Source organism: Leopardus geoffroyi, chromosome C1 (genome assembly GCF_018350155.1).
Source record: "Leopardus geoffroyi isolate Oge1 chromosome C1, O.geoffroyi_Oge1_pat1.0, whole genome shotgun sequence".
Lineage (NCBI taxonomy): Eukaryota > Metazoa > Chordata > Mammalia > Carnivora > Felidae > Leopardus > Leopardus geoffroyi.
The window spans coordinates 4,601,257-4,628,430 of NC_059328.1; the positions used below are offsets into that span (position 1 = coordinate 4,601,257).

The 27,174-nt window shown below is 47.3% G+C and overlaps 1 protein-coding gene across 9 annotated transcripts in view; it reads left to right on the plus strand.

Annotated features, from left to right (window-relative positions):
* Positions 1 to 27,174, plus strand: part of CAMTA1 (calmodulin binding transcription activator 1) — an 855,981-nt gene that overhangs the window by 93,851 nt on the left and 734,956 nt on the right. The window contains exon 4 of one of the 9 annotated variants that reach the window (XM_045475524.1): positions 3,977 to 6,282. The exons of the other annotated variants lie outside the window; for them this stretch is intronic. Within the exon in view, the coding sequence (XP_045331480.1) occupies positions 3,977 to 3,997 (21 nt within the window). The 3' untranslated portion in view covers positions 3,998 to 6,282. Of the gene's footprint in view, positions 1 to 3,976; positions 6,283 to 27,174 lie in introns of those variants that run through there. 9 annotated transcript variants of the gene reach the window in all.

The window sequence follows — 27,174 nt, forward strand, 5'->3', positions numbered from 1 at the left end:
ACCGTGGCTCTAGCAGCATGGAGGTCATCGGTGACTTTGATAAGAGCTGGTGGAGTGAAGTGGGGAGACAAAAGCCCGATTCTAGCTGGCTCGAGCGAAAACGGGAAGGACAGGAAGCAGAGCTGGTGCCTTCAAAGAGTTCTGCTTTCTGCTGCCTAGATGCAGGCTGTGAGAGGAGAGAGAGGAGGATTGAGCCCAGGGTTGGGATTTTGCCGGGGGAGTATCCTGGTGGGGAAGGGGCAAGGGAACTGAGTGCTGGGGTAATGATGGACCCCATGCTCTAAGCTAGGCGGGTAGCAGAAGGGAAGCAAGAGGGAAATGAGGGCAGCAGGAGGCCATGGTGTCAGTGGGATTCAAGGAGTAGGATCAGGAATGGTTGGAGTAGAGATAGTCAACTAGAGGGATGCTTGCATTTGATATGGAAGGGGTACAGTTTGGGTTAACATCAAGGCCTAGGGCAGTGCAGTCCAAGAGAAGTATAATGTGAGCCACGTGTGTAATTGTTAATGTTTTAGAAGCCATATTTGAAAAAAGTAAAAAGAAACAAATGAAATTAATTTCAGTGATATGTATTTATATTATTTTTTATTTCTATTTAATGAATATAAAACTTATTGAGATATTTTACATTTATTTTGTACTTAGTCTTTGAAATCCGATATGGATTTTATACTTCCAGCACCTCTTCATTCAGACGAGACACAATTTCAAGTGCTAGGTCTCCACACCTGGCTCACGGCCACCATCTCGAACAGGTTGGGGATGACCTTGGGGAAGTACGGTTCAAGGTTATTAGACAGGAATGGGTTAAGGAACAGGCCAGTGTTTAGGAAGAAGGGTTGTCTACATGGATCTGAAACTGCTTATGACTCCTGATGAGAGTAACAGAGGTTGGAGAGGCAGAAGGGGGGTGCTGTGGCTGTTAGTAGAATGTGTACCTCAGTGGCCGCGGCTCTAACCTTCCCCCACCAAGGAGCATTTCCTGACCCTGATCCTGCCCTGCTTCTCAAAGCATCTGTGAGGTTCTGAGGGATCGTTGTTGCCTCATTTCAAATCCAGGTGGTACCTCCTTGGAATCAAGATTTCTGAGTCACAGTAAAATATCAGAATACAAAACCATAATTTTGACAAGTTCTTCCCAAAATGGCAGCTTTTCACTTGGTTTTTATTTTCATCCAGAAGGCTTTTCGTTGAGTCGCTAATGAAAATGTTAACTCCATGTGGGCAACTCATTACAGTCGTTTTTTTGCCCCCAGGAAAAAAGTATCCTTTGGAATTTTATCTTTATTTTGTCCTATCTTTTAGATTTCGATCTTTATTTTGGCATAAACCTCGACTACCTCAAATTCGGCTCTTTTATACTTCATCCTAAATGTATTTGAATTCCTACAGAAGCCAGCATTTAGTAGCTTCGAGGCGGTCCCATGTGGTGCAGGGAGCAGCATACAAGCCCTGCCTGTCCTCACCCGATGCTTTTGAAAGGGTGGGCACGGTCAGCCTTTTACCACGCAGTAGATTTTTACATGTCTGGTCCCCGTGCACGCTCTTTGTCTTACCTGTATACACAGAATAACTTCTGCAGATAAGTTCGTATATTTGGCTTTGATCCACAGTGTGTCTTTAAAGATTAGTAAAAAGTGATGATGAGGTCAGAAGCTGTTTTTTTTTTTTTTAGCCTTGTAGCCCAGGAAAATCAAACTAGTTTGAAAGGGTGAACAGGAATGCCTCCTGCGCTCACGTGCTCTCGCTGCTTTGCATACCCACGACGAGCCCCAGGGAAAGAGGTGCGCAGACTCCCTCAGTCTGGGCCTAAATGACTTCGGATCCTTTTGTTTGTTTCCTCTTCTGTTAAGATTAACAACAGCAACAACAAAAATCCTACCAGTCCCCATATTCAGGAAGAGTCTGGAGCCATGTATTTGTCAATTTCTTGTTCTTGGATGGCTTCTGGTTTGAAGGAGTAATTGCTTGTTCATTTCGTGTGAACTAATGTCAGGAGAATGTGGGCTGTAGTTAGTTAACATCCAGACTTTAGTAATCCCATAAGAGTGTCCTAGAGTCCACTTGGTCACTAACTGTGCACCCTCTTAAAAATAATGTCCTTCTGGCGCCATTGTATTCATGTAAGAGAAAACTCAGTAAACACAATTTAGTGATAATGAAAGCTTCTTATGTAAGTTTTCTTAAACTCTCTTTATTCTAATTAAAATGTTTCCATCTAATGGGAAAGTGGGTGGATATCAAGAACTGGAAGTTAAGCAAGAAATTTAAAGAACATTGATGGCTTTATTGCAATTTGTTTGGAGGTTTTGCTCTCCACTAAATGGTGTTTTGCCTATAAAGTCACTCCTTCACGTGGAAATCTTTATGACGAATGGCCTGGAATTTCAACAAAAGAAGAGCGATTTTATGATGCCACGTGTAAATGATAACACATGTTATATAAGAGAACCGAAGCATTAGCTTTTAAAAAGCATTGTTAGTGTGATTACTTAATTCGGTCCACACGCAATGTTGGTTTCTTGGAAAGTGAAGGTCAGTGTGTCTAGGAGACTCGGGAACTGAGCATTTTGACATTTGTTCATTGTTTCTTACTTAGATCTGGGTCACTAGCATGCTCTTGTTGTAATTCTTGCCTCAAAAAAACCCCAAAGCATAACATTTAAACTTGTACTTTATTCCTTCAGAAATTCACTGCTGACACTGAAACTTGATCCAGTGTGGCCAGCATAACCCTAACGAAAGCAGATGCTTGGCCTTCAGTGGGCAAGCACTTGGCCTCCCTTGGCCTCCCTTGGTCTCCCTTGGTCTCCCTTGGACTCCCTTGGCCTCCCTTGGCCTCCCTTGGCCTCCCTTGGCCTCCCTTGGCCTCAGGGTGCATAGAACTCCCATGCATGCCAGCTCTCTGTAGGCTTCTCTGTGTTGTCATTTGGATTTGCCTTTACTAATAAAGTATTCACGAACTGCAGACACCCATCTCTGCATGTCGCTGTAGGTGGAGGGAGGTATTCATGGGCGAATACAACCTGCCTCGCCGGCTCCCTGCCACCATCCTCCTTCTCTGCTCCTCCCTTCCTGCTTTTGTGCCTGGCAGACAGGGTCTTTCTGGAGGCCAGCCTGGATGTCACTTCTCCATACACCCTTTCTGCATGGCCTGTCCTGCTGGCTCCCTTTTAATGAGCCTTTCTTTCCATGTCTGTCTGAGGACCCTTGTCACAGCATATTGTAACTTGTCTCTTTATTGGTGTTTTGAATCCCCTAAACTGTGAGCTCCTCGGGGCAGGTGTGAGGCCTCACCTGTTTCTCTTTCCCCAGAGCCCAGCCCAGCCTGTGCGTGTGGCTGAGTAAAGGAATATGGGTGGATGAAAGGGGAGGGGACAGTGAGGTAATGTACCTCCAAGTCAAAATGGTAAACTTAATCATTGTTTTTGGGGGAAGGGAATAAATATACTGTGTTGGTTTATATAGGTCTGAAGATTTAGGTAGCAGAAAGCACATGTGCACAGGGCAATGAAGTCAGAAGCTGCGGTCTGATTCCACAGAGACAGTCCTGATTCATGTTAAAGAACGTAGTTTGCATTTGTTTTTGTTTTTTTTTTTAATTTTTTTTTTAAATGTTTATTTATTTTTGAGACAGAGACAGAGCATGAACGGGGGAGGGTCAGAGAGAGAGGGAGACACAGAATCCGAAGCAGGCTCCAGGCTCTGAGCCGTCAGCACACAGCCCGACACGGGGCTCGAACTCACGGACCGGGAGAGCATGACCTGAGCCGAAGTCAGACGCTTAACCGACTGAGCCACCCAGGCGCCCCCATAATTTGCATTTGATTGCCTCAAAATCTTCAGTTTGTTGTTCTGGTGTCTTAATTAACTGATTATTTAACTGAGTAACAACTAGGGAAGTAGATCATAAATGTGAGGACTTTCCTTGTTAAGAAGCTCACAGCTCTTTTTTTCCATGATGTGTCCTTTCTAGCACCATCCTCTTGGCCCGTGAAGCCGACCTGCCTCTCTGCACTGGACACATGCTTGAGTGTGTTGGCTCTTTCATAAGTACCTGGCTCCATGGGAATTCACTAGTTACGCTTCTACTCAGTCGATGAGAGGTTTGGTTTGGAAATCATCCCCAAAGTAGAAAAACAACGCAGCATCACAACCCTTCCCCTGCCACGGGCTCACACCTTGCCCTCAAAGACTCATTAGCATGGTGTTCAGTGTTTTACCCCAAATCACTCACTTTATGGTTCTTCCCCTCCAGTAGCACCTAAGCAAGGGCGGGGGGGAGTGAGATCAGAAAGAACAGACCTCCTGTGGCTTCCTTCGGCGTCAGTATGCGTTTGGTGGTTTCAGGGCCACTGTGGAAGTCACCTGTAGCTTATTAGGATCTTCCATAATTAAGGAAATGTTGGTTCTACTCCTCATTCAGTATCGCTTCGAAATACGGCATTCCTGTAGCACATGACGCTGTTTGAAAGTAACGAGTGTTGGTGCTGGGGATGAAATCCGAGGGGTCCACCTTCTCAGGCCTGTGCTTCACCGGATGGTGTCTAGCAGGGGAGCCTCTCGAAGCATTGTGTTCTGTTGCGTCAATGTGTACTTAGACACGCTAATCTGAATTAGAGAGCTGATTGTACATAATGACTCCTTGGGGATGCTATGTTAGAAAAAAAGAAAACAAAAACTTGAGTAGTTTACTGAATATGCATAGTCAGTAAAAAAATTCTTCTAAAATTAGTGTTAATTGAATCTCAACCTTGATCATTTTGAACTGTTAATTTTTAATTTGATCCTTTAAAAAACTCCTGTGGCCTCTTAAAGATACATCCTACAACCGATAAAAGTTATGTTGTGAGGATTGTATAAAGGCTGATTGTAAAAGACCCACTTTTGAGTTACCGTAGGGAAGCGAGTCACTTGTGTGTGTATGTATGTGGTACGTTTATATGTGTCCACATACACGCGGGTGTTGAATGTTCATGTAGTTTGGCTTTATTCAGATGTGTGTGGTGCATTTATATGTGTACATACACATACATTTTATGTATTGTAGTTTGTCCCAATTCAGCTGTGTGTGTGGGGTACATTTCTACATGTACACACACGTGTGTGTTTAGTGTATACTGTAGTTTGTCTTTATTCAGACGTCTCCTTCTCTCTCTGCCTCTGGAAATGGGGCACATTTTCTTCAGTTAAAAACAGAAATAGAAGCGATGGTCTTGACCCATTTTACACTTATTTATTTCAGGCTCTCGCCACACACTTGTTCATGGGCGCTGCAAGAGGAGGGACCCACAGAGCTGGAGCCGGGAGGGCTGGCACATTGGACTGAGGGCTGGCAGAACTCTTAGGGGGATCTTGCCATCCCGCAGCCCCATGTCTGGCTCCAGGAGAATTCCGTTAGTGAAGTGATTGCACTTAAAACCCAAAATTAACTTGAACTGAATGTTACTGAAAATGAACTAGGTTAAAGTGCCCCGCTCCTGCTTCATCCGCAGTCATTATGAAGGAGATCCACGGTCTGACCTAGCTTTGGGAGAGCGGGTCTGTATCCACATGCCCCCTGGTCACAGAGGTCTCCGTGATCATCCTCATGCCCAGATGCCACTCTCGATCCCCTTCACAAGCTTCTCTTTTTATAAGAGCACTCACCTCCAGAGCAGTGATACAGTTACGTGTTGGTCACTGTCTTGTCTCCTACGAGAATGGAAGCTCCACGAGGGCAGGACCTCCATCCTGTTCATCCTCGTGTTTCCAGGGCCTGGCACCGTGTACAGTCTAAATAAATGCTGCTGAGTGAATGAATGGATCAACTGGCATTGCATCCTTTCTGAATGTTTCCTTTTAATTTGTCTTGTACATATAACTTTTAAAAATGATAAACAGCGAAACTTGGTAAATATAAAAAATTTGTTGTGATTGCAATGAGTGGCACAGCATGTTTATGAGATGCCAGAGAGAATCAGGACTTTAGAATTAGGAATTACACATTCATTCTCTGTTCCGGTATCCATGCCTCCTGATGAAGACGTAGAGGATAGAGATGTAGGAGAGACGTGAGCCACATCTCTGGAATACAGTCACACCTCAGAGATCTTGCAGTTCTGGTTCCAGATCATTGCAGTAAAACGAGTATCACAACAAAGCGGGTCCAATGAATGTTTCTGTTTCTGGTGCACATAAAAGTTAAGTTTATGCTGTGGTCTCCTAAATGCATAATAGCCTTGTGTCTAAAAAAAAAAAATGTACGTGTCTTAATTAAAGAATACTGCTGAAAAATGCTAACCATCATTTGAACTTGTAGCAAATCATAATCCCTTTGCTGGTCCTGGAGGGTCTTGCCTCGATGTCATGGCTGCTGACTGATCAGAGTGGTGGTTGCTGAAGGTTGGGGTGGCTGTGGCAGTTTCTTAAGAAAATGGTGAAGTTTGCTGCGTTGATTAACTCTTTCTTTCATGACTGATTTTCTCTAGCATGTGATGCTGTTTGATAGCATTTTACCCACAGTAGAGCCTTTTTCACAAAGAGAGTCAGTCCCCTCAAACTCTGCCACTGCTTTGTCGACTAAGTTTATGGAATGTTCTAGATCCTTTGTTGTCATTTCAACAGTCTTCACCAGGAGCAGATTCCATCTCAAGAGGCTCGTCTCTAAGAAGCAACTCCGCATCTGTTCAAGTTGTATCCTGAGATGGCAGCCATTCAGTCCCATCTTCAGGCTCCACTTCCAATTCCAGTTCTCCTGCTGTTTCCACCACATCTGCAGTGACTTCCTGTACTGGGGTCTTGAACGCCTCACAGTCATCCATGAGGGTGGGAATACACTTCCTCCAGACTCTTGCTCATGTTGATATTTTGATTTCTTGTTCCAAGGAATCATGAATGCTTTTTAATGACCTCTAGAAAGGTAAATCCTTTCCGGAGATTTTCAGTTTACTTTGCCCAGATCCATCAGAGCAATCACTACTTATGGCAGTGATGGCCTTATGAAATGTATTTCTTAAATTACAAGTCTTGAAAGTCAAAATTACTCAGGATGGGCTGCAGGATGGATGTGGTGTTAGCAGGCACGGAAACAACATTAATCCCGTCATCCCATCAGAGCTCTTGGGTGACCACCTGCATTGTCAACGAACAGTACTACTTAGAAAGGGATCTTTTTTCCCGAGCAGTAGTTCTCAACAGGGAGCTTAAAATATTCAGCAAACCATGTTGTAAACAGATGTGCTGTCACCCAGGCTTTGTTGTTCCATTTATAGGGCACAGGCAGAGTAAATTTAGCAGAGTTCTTCAGGGCCCTGGAATTTTCACAATGGTAAATGAGCATTGGCTTCAACTTAAAATCACTGGCTGCGTTAGCCCTTAACAAGGGAGTCAGCCTGTCCTTTGAAGCTTTGAAGCCAGGCATTGACTTCTCCTCTCTAGCTATGAAAACCCTTGACGACAGCCACTGTTGCGTGTGGCCGCCTTCGTGAATTCTACATCCGCTCCTGCGGCTTCACGTTGTGTTTTCACGTCACGGAGACGGCTTTCCTTAAACTTCACGAACCAATCTCTGCCGGCCTCAGACTCTGCTTCTGCGGCTTCCTGGCGTCTCTCAGCCTTCAAGAATTGAAGAGAGTTGGGCTTGCTCCAGATTAGGCTTGGCTTAAGGGAATGTCGAGGCTGGTGTGATCTTCTATCCAGACCACTCAGACTTTCTCCATGCCGGCAAGAAGGCTGTCTGGCTCTCTTATCAGTCCTATGTTCACTGGAGAAGCACTTTTAATTTCCTTCGAGAACTCTCCTTTGAACTCACCACTTGGCTGTTTGGCGCAAGAGGCCTGGCTTTCGACCTGGCTCGGTTTCCAATGCGCTTTCCTCACTGAGCTTGGTCGTTTCTGGCTCTTGATTTAAAGTGAGGGGTGTAGGACTCTTCCTGTCACTTGCACACTTAGAGGCCATCATAGGGTTATTAATTGGCCTCATTTCAATCCTGTCAGGTCTCCGGGGCCAGGGAAGCCTGAGGAGAGGGAGAGAGACGGGGCAGCGGCCGGTCAGTGGAGCAGTCAGGACATGGCGTGACATTTATCAGTTAAGTTTGCCGTCTTACGTGGATGTGGTTCCTGGCGTCCCAAAGTAATGACAATCGTAACATCAAAGGTCGCTGACCACAGATCACTATGAAAATATACTAAGGAAAAAGTTGGAAATACGGTGAGAATGACCCAGATGTGACCCAGAGGCCTGAAGTGAGCAAATGGTGTTGGTGCCGACGGGCATGCTCGGCACAGGGTGGCCACAGACCTCCAGTTTGTAAAAACTCCGGTCCTGTGAATCACGGTAAAACAATAAAACAAGCTCTCCTTTATTTTAATATCAAGATGTCTAATGGGAGTCTAGAAAGAAGCATTGAGAAATAAAAAATAGGTAGAGAGTAGACATATTTAACTTTTCTTAATGTTTAATAATTTAAAATTGTAGATTTTGGCATCAAGTAAATAAGAGAAACCAAAATATTTCCTAGACTGGAGAGGCAGGAACGAAGGTATAGAGGGAGCTTGGAGGCAGTTACTCAGATGGTACTAACAAAAGTGCTTTTGTTCCAGAATACCTAGACGTCGCAGCTGCTCTGTCTTTGTTCCTTGTGTGCTGGCACAGTCCAGAATACCCACATGTTCTTGAAACCTTGGAGGAGGATTGTTGGTTTTGTTTTTAACACAAAGGTCAAAAACAAAATCTGAAACGGATGTGACGTAGGCCGTGTGTCACGAGTTTACGGGGGCAGTAACTTGTAACGAATTGTGTAAAGAACCAAAACTTCTCGGGGTGATGCATTGCATTTGTCAACTTTTCTTCATCTCATTGGGAAGTTCAGTTATTTCTTGGATGCTGAAAGAATCCACTAAAACCAGGAAAACCAAAAACCCGGTCGAGCTGGAATTCTGTTTCACCTAGAGAAGCAACCAACGTTTCTGATCGAATCAGTAAATATGTTTCACTTCCTTTTAAATAAAGTGTGAAAAGCCAAGAGCAGATTTTTATGTACCACAAAGCAAAACAAAAAAACCTTTCAGGGCATAATGCATTTTCATTAAACTTCCCGCTGAACTATTTTGATTATGTAATGTCATCCTCCCCGTGGAAGTATGAGAAGTGTGAATTCTGGGGTGAAGAAATAATTGCAGAAGGTGGTTAATGAGGCAGAACTCACAAATCTGCATTTATAGTTTTGTGGGCAAATAAATCATCAGTGGAGGATACAAATGTAAAGAAAAATTCTTGATTGCGTTCAAGAAATGCAAGGTTGAACTTTTTACGAAAATAGAATTTTGCAGCCTCTCAAAGGAATGTTGTAAGTATGAAATAAGTATAATGTGCTCAGAATAGCAGCCCAGGGCACAGTGAGCCCAAGCAAATGTGTGCTCTTTATTTCTTAGAAGGATTTTAGTAAAAAAGACTAAATCTTATTTTAATCATGCACAATAAACTGCTGTAATTTAATGTGGTGAATGTCCACTTTAACTCCATCCAGAGTAGCTTTAAAAGCAAGGTGGATCCAGAGATGTTTTTCTTGGGGCTCTTGGGCGCGACGTGCATAAGCCACTGGGATGGGTGACCCACACGACAGCCCCAGAGCCGAGAGAAGCAGGAGCAAGTGTGTAACTCTCAGTTTTATTTGGAAATACATTATTTTCATAAATCTGAAGATTTGGTTGACTTATTTTTTTTAGCACACCCTGTTGCTGTGTGTGTACCCCTAAGTTTTATGGAATTAAATGGAGATTTATGACCGGCAAATGCTCAAAGCCACTGTCAAAATTACATACCCAGCCCTTCATTGCTTTGAAATCCAGCTTTCATTCAACATTCCTGCAGTTTAAAATGTGACCTAAGTGTTTCAAGAGTGATTCCATGAGTTAGTGCCCTCTGGTGGCACGCAGAGGACATCAGGCTGAGAGGGATGACCCGTGAGCCTTCAGATAGCTCTTGAGGAGGGGCTGCCTCGTAACTGCTTGTTTTCTTTCTTTTTTATTTTCAGTTATTTATGAGAGAGCGATATATATGTGAGAGTTATATATGTGAGAGAGAGAGAGAGAGCACGTGCGGGCAAGCGTGGGGGGGAGGCAGGGGGGACAGAGAGAATTTTAAGCGGGTTCCAGGCCCAGCACACAGCCCGACATGGGGCTCGAACTCACGAACCGTGAGACGATGACCAGAGCTGAAATCAGGAGTCGGATGCCTAACTGACGGAACCCCCCAGGTGCCGCGTAACTGGTTCTTTTCTGAGTGGGTTTTGAAAAGGCCCATGGTGGTTGGTGCGTGCCTGTCTGTCACTTACTGTTCACGTGTCGGGTGCTTGGCAGTGGCCTCCTCCGGTAAGGCGTGGCCCAGGAGTTGACTGGGAACAGCTAAGCTTACACGGAGTCGTCTTTAGCAGCGTAGGTTATGATGCATTTCTGGGTGAGAGGACTTTCAGGCGAACTCACTGTGAGGTTTACCAACGTTGAGATTCTCCGAGGGGGATGCATCTCTTAATTTGCCTTTTGGAGAGGGGACCATGTCACTTGGTGGATTGCTGGCCTTTGGCTGACTCACTGGTACCCTCGAGACAAACCTGGCCGGTGGGTTAGAAGTCAGTGGGCCCTCCTCGTCCATTTTAATCCTCCCTAGAGGGCAGCCCCGCCTTTCCCACCTGGGTCCTTCGGCCACACTGGGTTCCTCGTCGGGCGTTGGGGTCAGGCAGACCAGGTATAGCATTCCACCTCCACCTCTGAAAAGCTGTGGGACCCTGGGACAGTGGCTCCATCTTTTAGGAGTTTCTTTAGCCGTGAAATAGTGCTGCTGCTGCTTCGAACCTACTGTCAGGAGATAGTTGTGGCGTGGAAACGAGTTTCTATGTGAGAAAGTCTTAAACTTTGTGCAGGTTGCAATCACGTAACATGTTCCTTTCTTTCTCTTTCCCCAAAGCAAGCTCCTTCCCTCTCTTTTAATGGAAAAGATAATTTAAAAGATAAACTTTTAATCTTGGAGTAATTTTAGAGTATCAGCTAAGTTGCAGAGGTGGTATAGAGGTCGCGTGTTCCCCGTATCTGGTTTCTCCTGCGACCCTCGCTTTGATACTCTTGAGTTTTCCTGATAACTTTTCATATATGATCCCTGTGAACTTTGATCACATTTGGCTTTAAGTGCCAATTTAGCACGTGGCTAAGGCTGAGAAGTTTGCCTTGAATCCCCGAATTCCACTGTAGATGTGGCCTTTGCTTCTAGATCATCCTTCTGTTTTTACTTTGGTCCCTGTCTGTGGCCACTGGACACTAGAGTGGTCTTTGATTTTCCAGGATCTTAACACCTAAATAGTTCCCTGTTTAACGAGCTGTGCACCCACAGGGGAGAAGAGGCAGGCGGTTGGTGTCGGTATGTCACCGAGACACGTTGACACTCTGAGCCATGTCTCCCACCGCCACAGTTTATGTCAAGGTAGAAGCATGTCCATTTCCCAGAAAACTCCCAAATTCCAACAACTTTTCTTACATTTAGAAATACAGAAAGAACTGACTAGACTTTCTAATTAAAAGCCCACCGGCTGATTTTAATATAGACACAGCCTATATTTAGCATATGAAAACTAGTAGCTGCTCACGTCATATATGCCTTTACAGTTTAAGAAAATGATTTCACAGACATGTCTCATTTAGTTTTTTTTTTTTTTTTTTTAAATTTTTTTTTTTCAACGTTTATTTATTTTTGGGACAGAGAGAGACAGAGCATGAACGGGGGAGGGGCAGAGAGAGAGGGAGACACAGAATCGGAAACAGGCTCCAGGCTCTGAGCCATCAGCCCAGAGCCCGACGCGGGGCTCGAACCCACGGACCGTGAGATCGTGACCTGGCTGAAGTCGGACGCCCAACCGACTGCGCCACCCAGGCGCCCCTCTCATTTAGTTTCTTAACCACCCCGAGAGATAGGCAGGGAGGGCTTTGTCACTCCCTTTTCATGAAACTGGGTAAAATCAGGGAGGCCAGGGCGGGACCTGATGGAGGCCACCTAGGAAGAGTGAGAACCCGAGTGCATTAGAGCCTTTCTGCAGGCTGCTGAACCCCTCTCGCCCAGACCCTCCCCCAGCACTCGTGCAGTAATGTGGCTTTGGAAATGCTTTTTTCCCTCCTTTATGTTGGCTAAATTCTACCCCAGTTAGCCTATTTGTGTTTCTAACATGCACAACGCTTTTTCTGATGCCTAATTGACAATTTTCATATTTTGCTTCAACCCAGATCCTTCCTGGATGTGATCAGATCAGCATTGTTAGGCTTGATTTAACAGAATCTCCCCATCCCGTGCCTTCAGGGGCAGTCCCTGTCTGTGCAGAGAGCGAGCATCCTCAGGCTCTGGTGTACCTGTAGCCCCCCCTGAGGTGGCGTCCTGTTTGTGATCTTGGGGCCGCTTATCTTGCTGGAGGTAACCTTGGCATTCAAGACACATGGGACGTTTTTGTTTTTACAAGAGCCATGGAGATATTTGAGCAACAAGACGATATAGTTTGAAGCAGTAGTCAATGGACCAGGTTCTTGAAAAGCCAACAGTACATATTATTTAAACATTTAGATCTAATCAGAAAATAGAAATGAGTCTCCTAAGAAGAAAATTTGGCAGATATGGTGGGAGTAGATACTTTTATATAAATTCTAATTTCTGTTTCTGTGGTATAAAATTTAATTTTGTTGTCATTTGGGTTTTGGTTAGGTCTCTATTTCTAACAGCACCTCGTTTAACCTCTCTGACGCCATGAGTTTAGAGGAACCCGGGTGCTGGTGGCTGTAGTGGCAGTCACTCCTGGGCAGTTAAGTCTCACCACTTTGGTGACTTCGGTGGGTAGTTTTTCTTTTGTGTTGTCGTTGTTTTAATCAATAACCTAGACCAAACTACAAAGCCAAAGTCAGGTTAGTTCTTACGAATTAAGATATATTTTAATCTTTTCAAGTTCTAAGAGTCTCATTAAAGAACCATCTTTGAGTGGTTGTGGTGCTCCCTTACAGCAGTTCCAGATGTCACATGGGAGAAATCTTTGCTGTTGTTTTGGTTGTCCTCTTGAACTTGGCGCTTTTGAGGGAGTAGTAAAACAGTTGGGGCTGTCCGGCTGGACAGAGAGGTTGGGTGATCCTCGATCTGAGGTCGTCGTCCCTGCTGATACGTTAGCAGAATTTAAGATGAAGTTTTAGCTTTGTGGGCACGTCGTGGGGGAGTGGACTGTCACACCAGGCCATGTCCCATCAGGGGGAGTGCCGTGGGACCGGATCCTGAGAAGGTTAGACTGGGGGCTGCAGGGCTTTCCCCTGCTGATGGACTTGGCTGTGGGTCGCCCGAGATGCTTACCACTTGTCCTTCTCTGTGAGTGGTGTGTCTGTAACCTGGGCCACCAGTCTGAGAAGGGGACGTTTTGTGTTCACTCGTGGTTTTCTGACATTGACTAGAAAGAAGAGTGAGACTTTGGTTGTATAATTTACAATAATGACCAAAAACATTAAGCCCGCCCCCCCACAAACCATCCCGTCATCCAAATATTTATTCAGATTATAAGTTTCTTTCAGCCATACGGCACTTCTTTCCTTGTCTCTCTCCGTTCTCTTTTCTTTCCCCACCAGATAGATTTACAGTGAAAAATCAAACAGGCTCCCGTCTTTGCATGTTGAAAGTTAAGATCCGTGCCCAGAGGCACCTCGTGCTAAACTCAGGGAAGGAAGTGGAGAACTGGGGCAGTTGTTTATTCGAAGGCTGTGGTTGCGACATACGAATGAGCCCATCTTTTTAATACCCGCCCATCTGTCTGGGGCTGAAACTGCCATTTGGAGTAGGTTTTGTATCTTAAGTTCAATTTTCAGAACCACCCGTTCGCAGTGAATGCGAAGTTGCCGGGAAGTTTGTTTCAGAGATGATGCCACCCTCTATTTCTGTGAGCCCAATAAAAATAGCATGGAATAAAATTTAATTATGCTATACTGAATATTTCATGTGGAATTAAGGGGCAAGAGTTGCCTTTACAAAGCATTAAGTTTGGAAAGAATAAAGGCTTTGCAGGTTCTTAGGAAGATACTATAATTAAAAGATTTGCTCAAATGTATTTTTCCCTTTTTGAAGAGTTTAAAGAAATCCCTCCCTCCCTTCCTAAATTGATTACCTCTCAGACATCAGCCCAGCTTGGCAGTAAATGCGGGGAAGCCGCTGTTGCTCTGCTGATTTGACGGCTTCTTTCTGTTAAATGTGAAATAGGTTTTTAATCTTCTGATTTAGATGTTTAATAGAAAGTAAATGTTTGACTTGCTTTGGTTTCGGCTGAACCTGTATTTAAATCCACACAAACAGTTTGAATAAAGTGAAAACATCACTGGACTAGCTATTTTAAACATTTCAGGATGTAAGAATGCTAAATGGGGTTCCCTTTTAAAAATAGAAATGGCTGCTTGCATTTACATAATTACTGCTAACTAGCACAACATTTTAAATGGTGACAAACTCCGGGTAGAAAAAGTATCTGTTTAAAAAAGCCTGGTAAAAGGAAGCTGAAATGCTCTGTGAGCAGCTGCTTCAGATGGAGGGAGGGCCTTTGCAAAGCCAGGAAAATGAAACCTTTCAGTAGGGAGGGTGATGTCACGGGAGGAGGCAGGTAGCTCAGGCGGCCGCTTATAGACGCTCGTCAGCTGTCCCTTCGGCTGAACTTAACAGACCTTGCAGTCGGAAGCAGGGTTGTAAGTATTCGTCTCCAAATTGGCTTCCCAGTTTTAGAAGAAGGTACAGTGTTCTCTGTCCACCGTATAAAGGTGTCTGGGGAGGTCGAAGTTCAGTGTCGGTGAAAAGAGCGTGGAAGGATATTTGTGAGAATAAAGACCAGTGATGCCTCGTATACGAGTTGAGCAGTACATCAAGCCAGAAGCTCAGGCGTGTCCTTGATTCTGCCCTTTTTTCTCTGCCAGACGTGGAATCCACCTGTAAGTTCTTTCCTCCTTCTAAGGTGGATCCTGCTGTAGTCATCTCTACAGGTACCTCCAGAGTCCAGGCTGCCCTCGTTTTCTTTGCCCGCGCATCCATCACCCCTTCCTGTTTGGACTCCTGTCGCCAGTCTTGCTCCCTGTGCAGGGGCCAGGGTGATCTAGTAAAGAGATAACTGGGGTGAGCTTACTAGCTTGCTTAAAAACCCTACAGTGACCCTCTACCCATTTGGAGTACCCACATGGAGCGCCATGTGTTCTGGTCCCTGTCGTGCTTGGTCCCTACCGTTTGCTTTTCCTTCTGGACACATCGACCCTTTCCGTAGCTGGAACACACCAGGCGTGCTTCTTTGCGTGAGCAGTTTTCTCTACGTGGAGTGCTGTCCCCTCCTACCCCACGTTTGTGTGCTGGCTTCTCCATGCCACTCAGGTCTTAACCTCAGACGTCGTCTCCTCGGGGAGGTCCTTCCCAGACAGCCAACCCCTAGTAGCTCTGTCACCTGGTTATTTATTTATTTTTTTCATAGCCTGTATTACGGTCTGAAATTTTCTTTTTCTTCCTTTCCCTTTTCCTGGTCTCCTCCCCGCCCTACTGGGATGTGAGCTCTTATAGGGCAGGGACCTTGTCCGTCTCTCCAGCTGTATTCTCAGCAGCTACAAGTGCCCGTGAGTGTACAGATTGTCACTGATTGCAGGAGAGGAGCCCTGGAGAGCTCTCCTGTCCAAGGAGAAGGCCACACACTGGTGGGACCGGGCACCTAGAAGGCCAGTCCTGACGTCCTTGTCCCCGGGTGGTTTTGGGAGCTGTTTGGGAAACACCTCTCTAAACCGCACACTTTGGCATCGGAAGTTGACATTTGGGAGATTCAGAGAATGGCTGTATTTGAACAGAATCAGCCCGTGTCCCAAGACGTTCAGGGCCCTCACTCGCATGGCTCCCTGAGTGAGATGGAAAGTCATTGTCCCCAAGTGTCTTTGGTTCAGTGGGAGCCCAGCAGTAATGGTTTTCCTTCTGGCCTGGGGAGGGGCACAGCACTGCCGGACTTTGCCAGAGACTGAATTTGAATTCCCCCACACCCGCTTGAGAACCAGACCTCATTTTCTGTGATTGCTCCTGTGGCATCTTTCTTATGAGCACTTTCTACGTTCAACATTCTTTCTGGGGTTAGGGACAGATCTCCTAAGGCACCAGTGTTTGCAGAAGTCTAGACTTTGGTGAGTAGCTTTTAGCTTCCTTGGTTTTCCTCTTGGCTATACCTCAGATTTTTAGGAGGAAAATGTAGGGAGGCTGCGGATACCTGGGAAGTTGATGAGAGAAGTAGTTCATTGAACCTTGCGTGTTCAGCTTTCTTAGAGAAGGAAAGAATCTCATTTCCAACTCGTGGCATCTCACACATCATCTGCCACTGAAGCCGTCTGTCAAAGTATTTCCTTTGGTCTCAGATATGCCAGCTGGGGACTGGGTTGTAGACCTCGGGAGACCTGTCTGCTTAGCAAACGCTCCCCTGTGCAACTTTCCATTCTTGCCGCTGTCTTTACCGGGACGTTATTACAGTGTTGGATCGTTGTAGTAAAAACACTAACTTCTCAGTGATTTTATCGTGAAATGGACCTTCTTACAACGGAGACCGAGGGACAGAGCGCTTGAGCTGGAGCTTTTACATTGCTTCTGATTGAGCATCAGCTCGTTAGATTGGAATTAAGTGAATCCCTTCTTCTCGTGCGTGACTGGAGCGTAGTGCCACCCACGCAAGGTCCCTTGACGGCCTGGTCCCCCGCCTGCCTGGCTAGAGAACAGGCTTGAGCTGGAGGGAACAAACAGAATGAAGCCAGGCAGAGTCCAGAAGGGGCCTGGCCCGCTCAAGAGTGACATGTGTGAAATGGAGGTGGCAAGACAGGGCTGGAAAAGAGGTTTGGACCTGTTTACGGAGGGTCCCGTACGTAAGACGTGGGCAACCACAGCAGGGCAACCACGGCACAACCCGTGCTGCCGAGCTGGTGGACCGGTGCATGCGTGGGAGAAGGTACCAGTCATTGGTTTCCTAGTTACTGGAACTCATAAGCCTGTCGTTACTGGGAGCCATTTTCCTCCAGAACAGACCCTGTGAGAGGCTACTGCGTACCCCTGAATTGTATCACTTTTCTGATTGGGCCCTTTTGGTCGATTGCTTTTGAAGTTAAGGTGCTGGCTTAGTCAGCTGAATATTCTAAACATACTCCCATACATCTCTGGCTGCTAGTGGCCAATGTTGCTGGTAAGTATTTGAAGAGCGGTGACGTTCCCACGTGGATTATTAGAAATCCGTGTGTGCAGCCACATGATAGTGTGCGTGACACCCACTCGGTGTAGATGGTGATCGTTATTTAATTGTTTGGGAACGAAAGAGGGTGCCCCGGTCCAGCCCGGGGAAGCGAGGTTGCCCCTCTGGAAGGGCATCCTGGCTGTGCTTTACTGGCACCGCGTGTCAGCAAGGGAAAAGCGCCTATTTACTATCGCTCCCGTCTCCTTGCCCAGCCTTAAAAAAGCAAGAAGGGTTTCCTGCCCACAAACTGCTTAGTTTTCTTTTTCTGGTCTTTCTTTCACGGCCAAGGTATTTGCAGAAACTTCTGGCCAACCGGCTGTCCATAACTTCCCTCTGCATTGCAGACCATCATCGCTAGTGGTACCTGAAGAGCCCCACAAATCCCGTTGTTGCCCTGGGAAAGTTGAGATTCCAGTGGTTCACCCGCTGAAGCGCAGTTTTAAATTCCTTGTCTGATGGTGTTGGACTCATTCAGTGTTTCGAGTTGGTTGAGAAACTTAAATATTTGTTAAATTTCATTGTGTCCTGACTTAGAGAAAACTAATTACTATGTATACTTTAGAAGATTCACGTTTTTGCCCATTCCTTGGGTTGTAGTGATGGCAGGAGAGGCTTATACATTATGTCCTTTAGCAGACAAGTTAAAGCTTGTAGATGGCGAGAGAAGGCACTAGGAGTTGGGAGTGGTCCCCCCCTGGGTGGCACTGGGCTTGCGAGCCAGCCCCTCAGGATGGTACACACAGTCTCCAGGGAAGAGTGCGGGAAAGACACTGGAAAGGGATTTTCCTAACTCTCGTCTCAAGTGGAATCTCCTTTTTTGCTTCAGCTGGCCAAGCTTAGCTGGCTCAGCCGGCTGGATTCCCAGAAGGACTTGTAAGCCTCTCGTCACATAGCGGACCTCCAAACAGGCACCTGGTTGACATGGATCCCCTGGTTTGTTTGAACTGTCTCTTTATAACGGAGAAGTGGTTGACCTGGACCGGGCACCAAGGTTCTCCTGCCTTCCATCCCCTTCCTGTGCCTAGGTGCCCACAGCTTGCCCTCACCTGGATATGTAGGGCCAACCGGGTAGTCCTATAGGGCCCGTGAGGTCATCGGCACTGTGGGTGCTTCTCCAGGGTCGGGGAGCGTTTGCTGTCACCACAGAAGGGTGCCCAGTGTGCATATCCATCTGCGATGCACCCCGGATGATGAATAATAATCACAGCAATATGATGGCTGAGAGGCAGACTCCAGCCAGCCTGTGCTGGGTTCTAGTGTTTTCCTGATGGATGGAGCCTATTCTGGGAAGCAGCTTATTGTCTCACGTGAACAGGCTTTCGAAAATAAATGACTGCTTTCTTAATATTTTGAATCATTTTCTTCAGCACATGTTTTGTAGCTGTGGTTTGAAAGCTTGCCAAATATATGCCTTCGCACAACTCCCTGTAGGGCTGGATATACAACCAGACCAAACAGTGTGATTTAAGGTTGAACATAATTGGGAACTCAGCAATCACTTGCCTTGCATTTGATAGAATGGCAGCAGAGTGCTCTGGAGTTATTTCTCTGTTAAAAAATTATATATATAACACACACACACACACACACACACACAAACGCACACTCATATGTGGTTTCACCACCTCCTAATAAAGAAGTCGTGTCGGAAACCACTGGCCGGAAACAGTAGTGTGAAAATTATTACTTGGCTTTTGTGATGGAGGCAGGAACAAGCTTCAAACTGATCCTAGCAGTCGATCCCACAGATGTGCCTGCGGACCTTAGTCAAATTACAGAAAGTTACGGGATGGAGAAAAATCAGATGGTGGCAGAAGTACATTTTATTTTTTATTTTTTTATTTTTTTTAATTTTTTTTAACGTTTATTTATTTTTGAGACAGAGAGAGACAGAGCATGAACGGGGGAGGGGGGGGTCAGAGAGAGAGAGGGAGACACAGAATCTGAAACAGGCTCCAGGCTCTGAGCTGTCAGTACAGAGCCCGACGCGGGGCTCGAACTCCCGGACCGTGAGATCATGACCTGAGCCAAAGTCAGATGCTTAACCGACCGAGCCACTCAGGCGCTCCCAGAAGTACATTTTAAACGCAAGCCCCTGTCAAGACTTTCATCAGGTGATCTGTTCCTTATTTCTGTGTACTTCAGTAATTGAGCCATGAACTTGGAGAACTTGGTGCTGCCTCCCCGTTAAACCAGGGGCTTTGGGTGTTGCATTGCAGGCCCTGTTTCGTGTTTGGTATTGTCAGACTGTCGGTGTCCTGCAATTGAGACCTTTTCGTGTGCCTCTTGTGCGCTGGGAAAAATGCTATTTGCAGCCCCACTTCCCGGAGCTCTTTCAAAGACGGAATTGAGTACCCTTTGAAAAGTCACAGGTGGAACCCCAAGTCTGCTTACCAGGCCGGGAGAGAGCGTACTGGCAGCGGGCTGCGGGGACTCTCCGGATGACAGAGGGCGGAGACGCACGGGAAGGCCGCTTCCCTCCCTGGCCCACTGGCTCCTTCGGGCGAGCCGTCAGCCCTGGCGCCGCGCCGGAGGAGGTGTGTGGGGAGGGGAGCTGTGTCTGTCACTGCCACTGTGGTCCCCTAATGGGGACTCCGCCACCCCTTGTAAGAGGGTATGAGGTAAAAATGCTGTCCTCTGAACTTGTGCAGTTAAAGGGAATTTCTTGCAGGTTCCCCCCGACCCCGCCGAAAGTTTGGGCACTTTCTAATCATTGAAAGGCACCTATCTTCTAGAGTCTCAGTCAGGTTAACCTAACTCCAGAAGTTAACTTTCATTTGTAAACAGTATGATTATGAAAAAGATCCACCTATAAGAATATGTGAATTCAACAAGATACAAGATACAGAGTCAACTGTATTTCTGTATAGGAGCAAAAGGTGACATTAAAAAATTAGCATCCTCGGCAGTAGCTTTAGAAACACCCAGGACAAAACACCAAGAATGCGTGTCCGACTTCTGCCCTGAAAGCCGGCACATGGGGCTGAGGGAAGCGAGAGATGCCCTGAGCGGATGGAGGCCGTACTGTGGCTTGAAAGACTCGATATCGTTAAGATGCCTGCCTGTTTTCCCTAAGCTGAAGTAGGGATTCGGCGCCATCCTAGTCAAAATGTAGACAAGGTGATTGTAAGGTTTACGTGGAAATGCAGAGGACCTAGAATAAGCCAAATCGGTGTTAAAAAAGAAAAATACTACAAGATTTCATAGTCCGGTTTTCTTGAAAGTCAGAAAAGCTTCTTATAAAGCTACAAGAATCAATCCGTGGGGTATGGCAAAGAGATAGACACACAGAGCATTGGGGCAGAAGAGACAGGCCAGAAATAGACCCACACGTACAGGGGTAGTTGATTTTTGACAAGGGCACAAGGCAATTCATTGGAGAAAGGATGGTCTTTTAAACAAATGGCAATCGGAACCAACTGGACATCTTTGTAAACAACATGAACCTTGGCCTGTACCTGGTCCCATGTACAAAAATTAACTCAAAATGGATGATAGATCTACGTTTAGAGTCTAACACATTTATAAAACTTCTAGAAGAAAACACAGGAGAAAGTTTTTGTGACCCTGGAATAAGCAGAGATTACTTAAATCTATGAGAGAAAACATATTTTCGTACTTTATCAAAATTTTAAATGTTCTGTTCTTCTGGGGCGCCTGGGTGGCTCAGTCGGTTGAGCGTCCAACTTTGGCTCAGGTCATGATCTCTCGGCTGGTGAGTTTGAGCCCTGCGTCGGACTCCGTGCTGACAGCCTGGAGCCTGCTTCAGATTCTGTTTCTCCCTCTCTATCTGCCCCTCCCCTGCTCATGTGCACTCTCTCTCCCTCAAATATAAATAAACATTAAAAAAAAATATAAAAAACACACAAAAGTTCAGTTCTTCCAAAGATACTGATAAGAGAATGATACTGCAGGCCACAGACGGGGAGGATGTGTATGCACGGCATATGTCTAATAAAGAACTCGCATCCTGAATGTATGAAGAACATTTAAAACTCAGTACCGTGAGTCCTTAAAATGGCCAACCTAAAAACCTGCAGGAGATTTGAGTAGACACGTTAAGATACACAGATGGCAGCCGAGCATGTGAAATACATTTGGGGTCATAGTTACCAGGGAAATGAAGGTAAAAGCTGCGGTGAGATACTAGTCTACACCTATTAGAATGTTTTCCAAACACCAAAAACCTTGGCAATTCCAGCCCTCCTACCTTGCCGGTGGGAGTGCAGAATGATGCAGACATTTTGGAAAGAAATTTGGTAGTTTTCTCTAAATCTGCACTTAGAAGTCTTCAATCCGTACTTCCAGTCTGACCCAGAAGTTTCACTTGGAGGCATTTACCTAAGAGAATGAGAGGCTATGTCCATACACAACCTTGTGTGTGAGCAGTGGCTTTGTTCATGACATCCCAGAGTGGGAAACCCAGCGTCGCTCCACGGTCTCAGTGCTCCGTGAGCTCGATGGAGCACTACTCAGCAGTGGGAAGAAGCAAACTGATACAGGGTGGATGAATCCCGCTTGCCTAATGCTTAGTGAAAAGAAAGCGACTCAGAAGGCTGCATACCGCCTGATGCCGTTTATAGGACATTCTGGAAGAGGTACAAGTATGTGGAAAGAGAACAGTTCAGTGGTTGCTGGGGTTGGAAGTGGGGCTGAGTTGACTACGGACGGGCAAAGGGAACTTTCCTGTGTCTCGATGACGTGGTCGTGGTTGCACAACTGTACATGTTTGTCAGAATATATAGACCGGGACACTTAGAACAGGTCCTTTGCGAGAGAAGGTCTATGAATGGCTGGTTAACATGTGGAGAGGTGCTCAACACCCCCGCCCTTGGAAGGGAGGCACAAATTCACACCATTAGGTGCCACGTCGTACGTTGCTGGTGGGTGCATGACACGGCACAGCTTCTTTGGACACCCGTGTGGCATTTAGTATGAAATTGAACATCTGTGTTGTGAACCGGCAGTTCCGCCCTTGAGTATTTTTACCTTAGAGAAATGAAAATGCAGTAATCCTCCCTTACTCGAGGATTGCTTTCTGCAGTTTCAGTTACTGGGAACAGATGACCCTCGTCATCTGACGCTTACATCAGAGGGTCAGTAGTAGCCTAACACGTTGTCCCCTGCCCACGCCATTCACCTCCTTCATCTCCCATCATCCCAGGAAGAAGGGGGAGTACAGTGAGAGGGAGACCACAGTCCCCTAACTTTTATTACAGTATATTGTTATAATCGTTCTATTTTCTTAGTTACTGTTGTCAATCTCTTACCGTGCCTGATGTACACACTTTATCACAGGTATGTATGTATAGGAAAAAACATAGTGTATGTCAGGTTCAGTACTGTCCATGGTTTCAGGCATCCACCGGGGATCTTGAAACGAATCTCCCGTGGATAAGGGGGTGCTTCCGGATATGTTCACAAAAGGACTTGTACAAGAATGTTTACATAAAGCCCCAAACTGGAAAAAGCCCCAGCACCCGTCTTCTGAAAAACGGATGAACACATTGTTATCACGTCGGAGTACTCCTGAACAGTAAAAAGAGTGAAGTGCTGATAACAACCGTATGGTTGGATCTCGAGAACAAAAGAAGTACGTACTTTATAAAACCAGTCTGTGGTGATGGACAGTGGTTCTTGAGCGCACAGCGTGGGGGAGGGAACTGGAAAGAAAGCAAGGAAACTTTGTAGGGTGACGGAAGAACCCTAACCCCCAACGTAGGGTGTGATTGTGTGGGCACATGTAATCGTTAAGATGTTAAACAGATTCAGATCCGTACATTTTATTGGATGTTAATTATACTGAATAAAATTCTCTAAACTCTGTTTTATAGACATGTCATTGAATCCTTTTTTTTTACACTACTGTTTCCGTTTGGTCGTCATTGCGTGCATTTTGCATAGCACACATTTCTATGTGGTCCATGTTGACGTGATGCGGTATCCCGCTGGTGTGGGGGGAAAGGTTCAGCTTCCGACTGCATGGTTTGACAGGCTCAGAGCTTCAGAATGTCAAAGAGACAGGTAAGTAACCCCATGTTTTTTGGCTCTGTGTCCTGCAGGGTCTGCTTTTATTTACCAGCTCACCATTTATCGGCCCTCAGTGTGGAGGAGAACTTGAAGACTTCCCACGTGCCTTCCTCATAAGGAGCCCCGTCTGGAGGCTAATGTGGCTGGAATCGCAGCCCCGTGGGCTGAGCTGGATGCGTGGAACCAGGGGTTGGAAAAGCGCTCTAGCTCGCTTCAGACATCGGGGCTCTTGCTTTGGTCTTTCTTCTCTTGTTCCACTCTCCGTGGGCAGTGTCGTCTGTGGGCATGGTTTCTGCCATCTCCGGTCTGTTGATAATTCCAAGATGACCTGTGGCTTGTGCTCTTCTTCCGGGTCAGAAGTACCTGAATATCCCTTCTGTGTTGTTCTCCTCTCTGCTCATAAATGTGCCGTTACTCACATTTTGCATGAAGTTTCTCTCCAGCCTTTCCTGCAACTCTTTCTGCGTTTCCCCTCCCACCTCTCGTCAACCACAGAAGTTGGGCACCCCCACCCCCATCCCGTTCAGTAGACTCTCATGCTGGGGTTCATGGAGGATGCTTATTACTAACTCCTGTGGCCAGGTTTCCATCCTCATCCTTCCTAGGATCAACATTCGTTGAAGTTGACTTTCTTTTTCTTCTTGGAAAAAAAAGAAGCCTTTCTCTCCCTTGGCTGCGGACACATTTCTCTCCTGCTTTGCTGCCCAGCCCTTGCTGTCCTCCTGGCCATCTTGTGAGATTTCAGTGCCGCAGATTTGTGTCCTTGGCCCTCTTTTCCTCCGTAAAAGAACTCTGGCCTGTGTTGTGTCCCGATGGCTTAGATGTCCACTTGTACACCCATGGCAGGCACCACATCTGGGTCGCTAGGCCCCACCCCTCTCTTGAGTTTCACGTCGCTTACCGAACACTTCAAAGTCCCTGCATCCCAAGCCAGATCTATCATTTTACCCCTACTGATCCTTTGTTTTGGGGTGTCCCCTGAGACCACTGGCTCAGGCTCATGGCTCTGGCATCTTCCTCGATGCCCGCGGGTGCTCCCTGGAATCTGAATGGCAGGTTCTGTCTGTCTTTTCTGTCTCTCCCAACCAACTACTGCCCCACGAGGTCGTGGCCCTCATAACCCCTGGACTATTCCTGGGTCTCCCTGCCTTGATCTCCCTTTCCCTGCAAACCACTTGTGCCTTCATCCGAAGGCAGTTACTGCTATTCTTCAGGATAAAGCATCAGCTCCTTAGGATGACGTCCTTCCTGCGCCTGGGTAGTGGGAACATCCATAAGTTAAATTCTCCCTCCTCTCTGCATTGTCCCCGTACCTCAGCAGAATGACTCGTTCCCTCTTCTGGGTTTGTGTGGCGCTTCGCATATTTCTTTCTTAGTTTGTGAATGTGTCTGTCTCTCCACATTGGGGATCCTACCTGGATCTCTCACGTGTGTGCTCTGGTGCCAGACAGCCTTTCTATCCTTGCCCTGGACCTGTGCGCCCACACACTCTCCCTGCTCCTCCAGGTGCCCCAGGGGAGGCGGGACTGGATGCCGACGCTCTGGCCACAGGAGCCCGTTCCCTGCTTGGGAGTGTGGGCCGAAATGGCCCACGGTTTCTTCAGACCAGCCAGGAGGGACCACTCTGTGATCTGGAAGCTGTCCAGTGTTGTGCCAAGAAGAGGGATTTCCTCTTCCATGTCCTGTCCAAATGGTTCTGGTGATCTGGCTCTCCCAGGGCTCTCCTGTTTCTGGGGAGGGGTGGGAGGAAGGGGGGGAGAAGCCTACGGCCTAGGGTCTTTCTACAGGACACGGAGCTGCCGGGCGCCTAGTGGAAGACTGTGTCTGCCGTGCCGGGTACGCGCGCTGTGTCTGGGCTGCTGATGCTGATTGTAGATGGCAAAAAGGCTGATCCAGCCTCCTCACTCCCAGCAGGGCTGTGGGTGGGCGGCGATCCCTCTGCTGACCTTAAATCAAGTGGCGTGTGGACCCAGAGCAGAGGCTTTATTCTGGACCGGTTCTACCCCACTGACACAGAAAAAAAGGGTGGCGGCAGGTGCCGCAGGCGGGGCGGGAGACGTGCCAGGGACGGCGGCCATGGGGACGGCAGAGTTGGGCATCTTTAATTGATGCCTTTAATAATTACTGTTTAAGCAACAGAAGGCAAAGTGAGATTGCTTCAAAGGCAAATCACAGCAGCACGAGTTTTGGGAAGTTGGCTCAGAAATCCATGCATCCCATCGCTGCTCTGTGGCTGTTATTTAAATATATTTTTTATTTAATTTTCCCTCCCCCTCACTTTTGAGTGCAGCAGTCCTTTCCCTAAAGGGAGTGAGAGAGGAAGGTGCTGTATGAAATACTGCCTGGGGCCAGTGCAAGTTTCTTCGGCAAATCAAAATACTCCTTTTAGCGAAGTTGAAAACCTTGCTGCCTGAGCCGCTGCGGGCAGCTGAGGACCCACCTGGGAGGCAGTTGCTGGTGCCGTCTGTGCCTGTGACACGGCCTCGCTGTTGTCCAGCAGGGTCCCTTGGGTCTGAAGAGGAAATGGAGATCCAGGGTCAAGATAGACTTCAGTTTCGGGCCTCGATATTTAAATATTTGTGATTTGTCTGTTCTAATTGCTTTTCAGTTTGTTTGCTTTTTAAAAATCCGGTGTGTGGTTTCCACTGTGTCCTTGAATTGGTGAGACAGTAAGAGTTCTAGGGTGTCCTGGAGCTCGAGCAGCATCGTCAACAGTCACTATTTGCTGAGTCGCCAGACATCTGGGCTCTGGGACAGATACAGGGACGTGGTCCCCGGCCTGCAGGGACTCTTGCTGTCAGGGCACACGACGGGCTGGCCCTGCAGGCTCGGCGGCCCCCTCGTACCTTCCCACCTCCCCATGTTTCCGGGAGGGGTGCAGAGATTTCAAAGGACAAGAGTCTGTCTCGGCAGCGTGGTTAAGGAGCTCCTCCTGAGCAAGGCGGGGCCGCAGAAGGGAACTGAGGGAGTCCTGGCTTCCTTCCAAAGAGCCGCGCCGGCACCCTCACGCCAGGGCACCTCCCAGGGCTCACGCCTCCTGCTGTACAGAGAGCTTGCACTGTCCCTGGGTTTGACAGTCCCTTCCTGGTGAGACACGGAAGGGTCTGTGAGGCCAGCCCAACAGGGCGGTGTGGGTGGCCACCCCAGGGGCTGGAGCCGTCCTTTTGTCTGGGCAGAGGGAGCTGGGAGTGTCCTCAACTGCCCCAGGGCTGCCCTCGGGCACGTGGGTCCTGGCTTGTCAGAGCTCTCCTGGGGACCGGCTGAGCGGCCAGCCCCTCTGCTCAGACCCCATCACGCTTCCAGTAAAGTCCAGAGACCGCCGGTAACCTCCAGGCCTCAGGCAGTCTGGCTCACAGCTCCCCCTTACCCCGTGCCTGTGTACTTCGTGTTCCTTCTCCCTGGAACCCCAGACTGTTCTCACCCGTTTCTCCCCTCAGCTGTGCTCAGGTGCACCGTTTGCGTGGCTTCTGCCCCCACCCTCTCTGACGAGCACCCTCACTCTCTGCTGCTGCTGCCGTGTACCCTCTGTCTCCCCTGTGGCAGGAAGGAGGGGCTTTTGCCGTCTCCATTACTGTGGCTCCTGGCCCTCCAAGCCCGGTGCAGAGTGGGCACCCGTGCCCGCCAACGATGCCCCGCCGCCCTGGTTGGCGTGCAGACCAATGGCCAGGCCTCTCTCTTGCACTCCCCAGCCAGGCCTTCTACCCACAGCTTATCTGTTTCCTGGCACAGGAGACGCTGTTCACTGCTCATTGCAGATGCTAAGCTAGAATATTCAAGAAGCATATTTAAAATAAAAGTTTAGTGTGTTTTTCCCAAGAAAAGGTTTTTGTGTCAGCAATTTGGCAACTGGCTCACCTCCTGATTCTCCTCCGTAAATCCAGGCC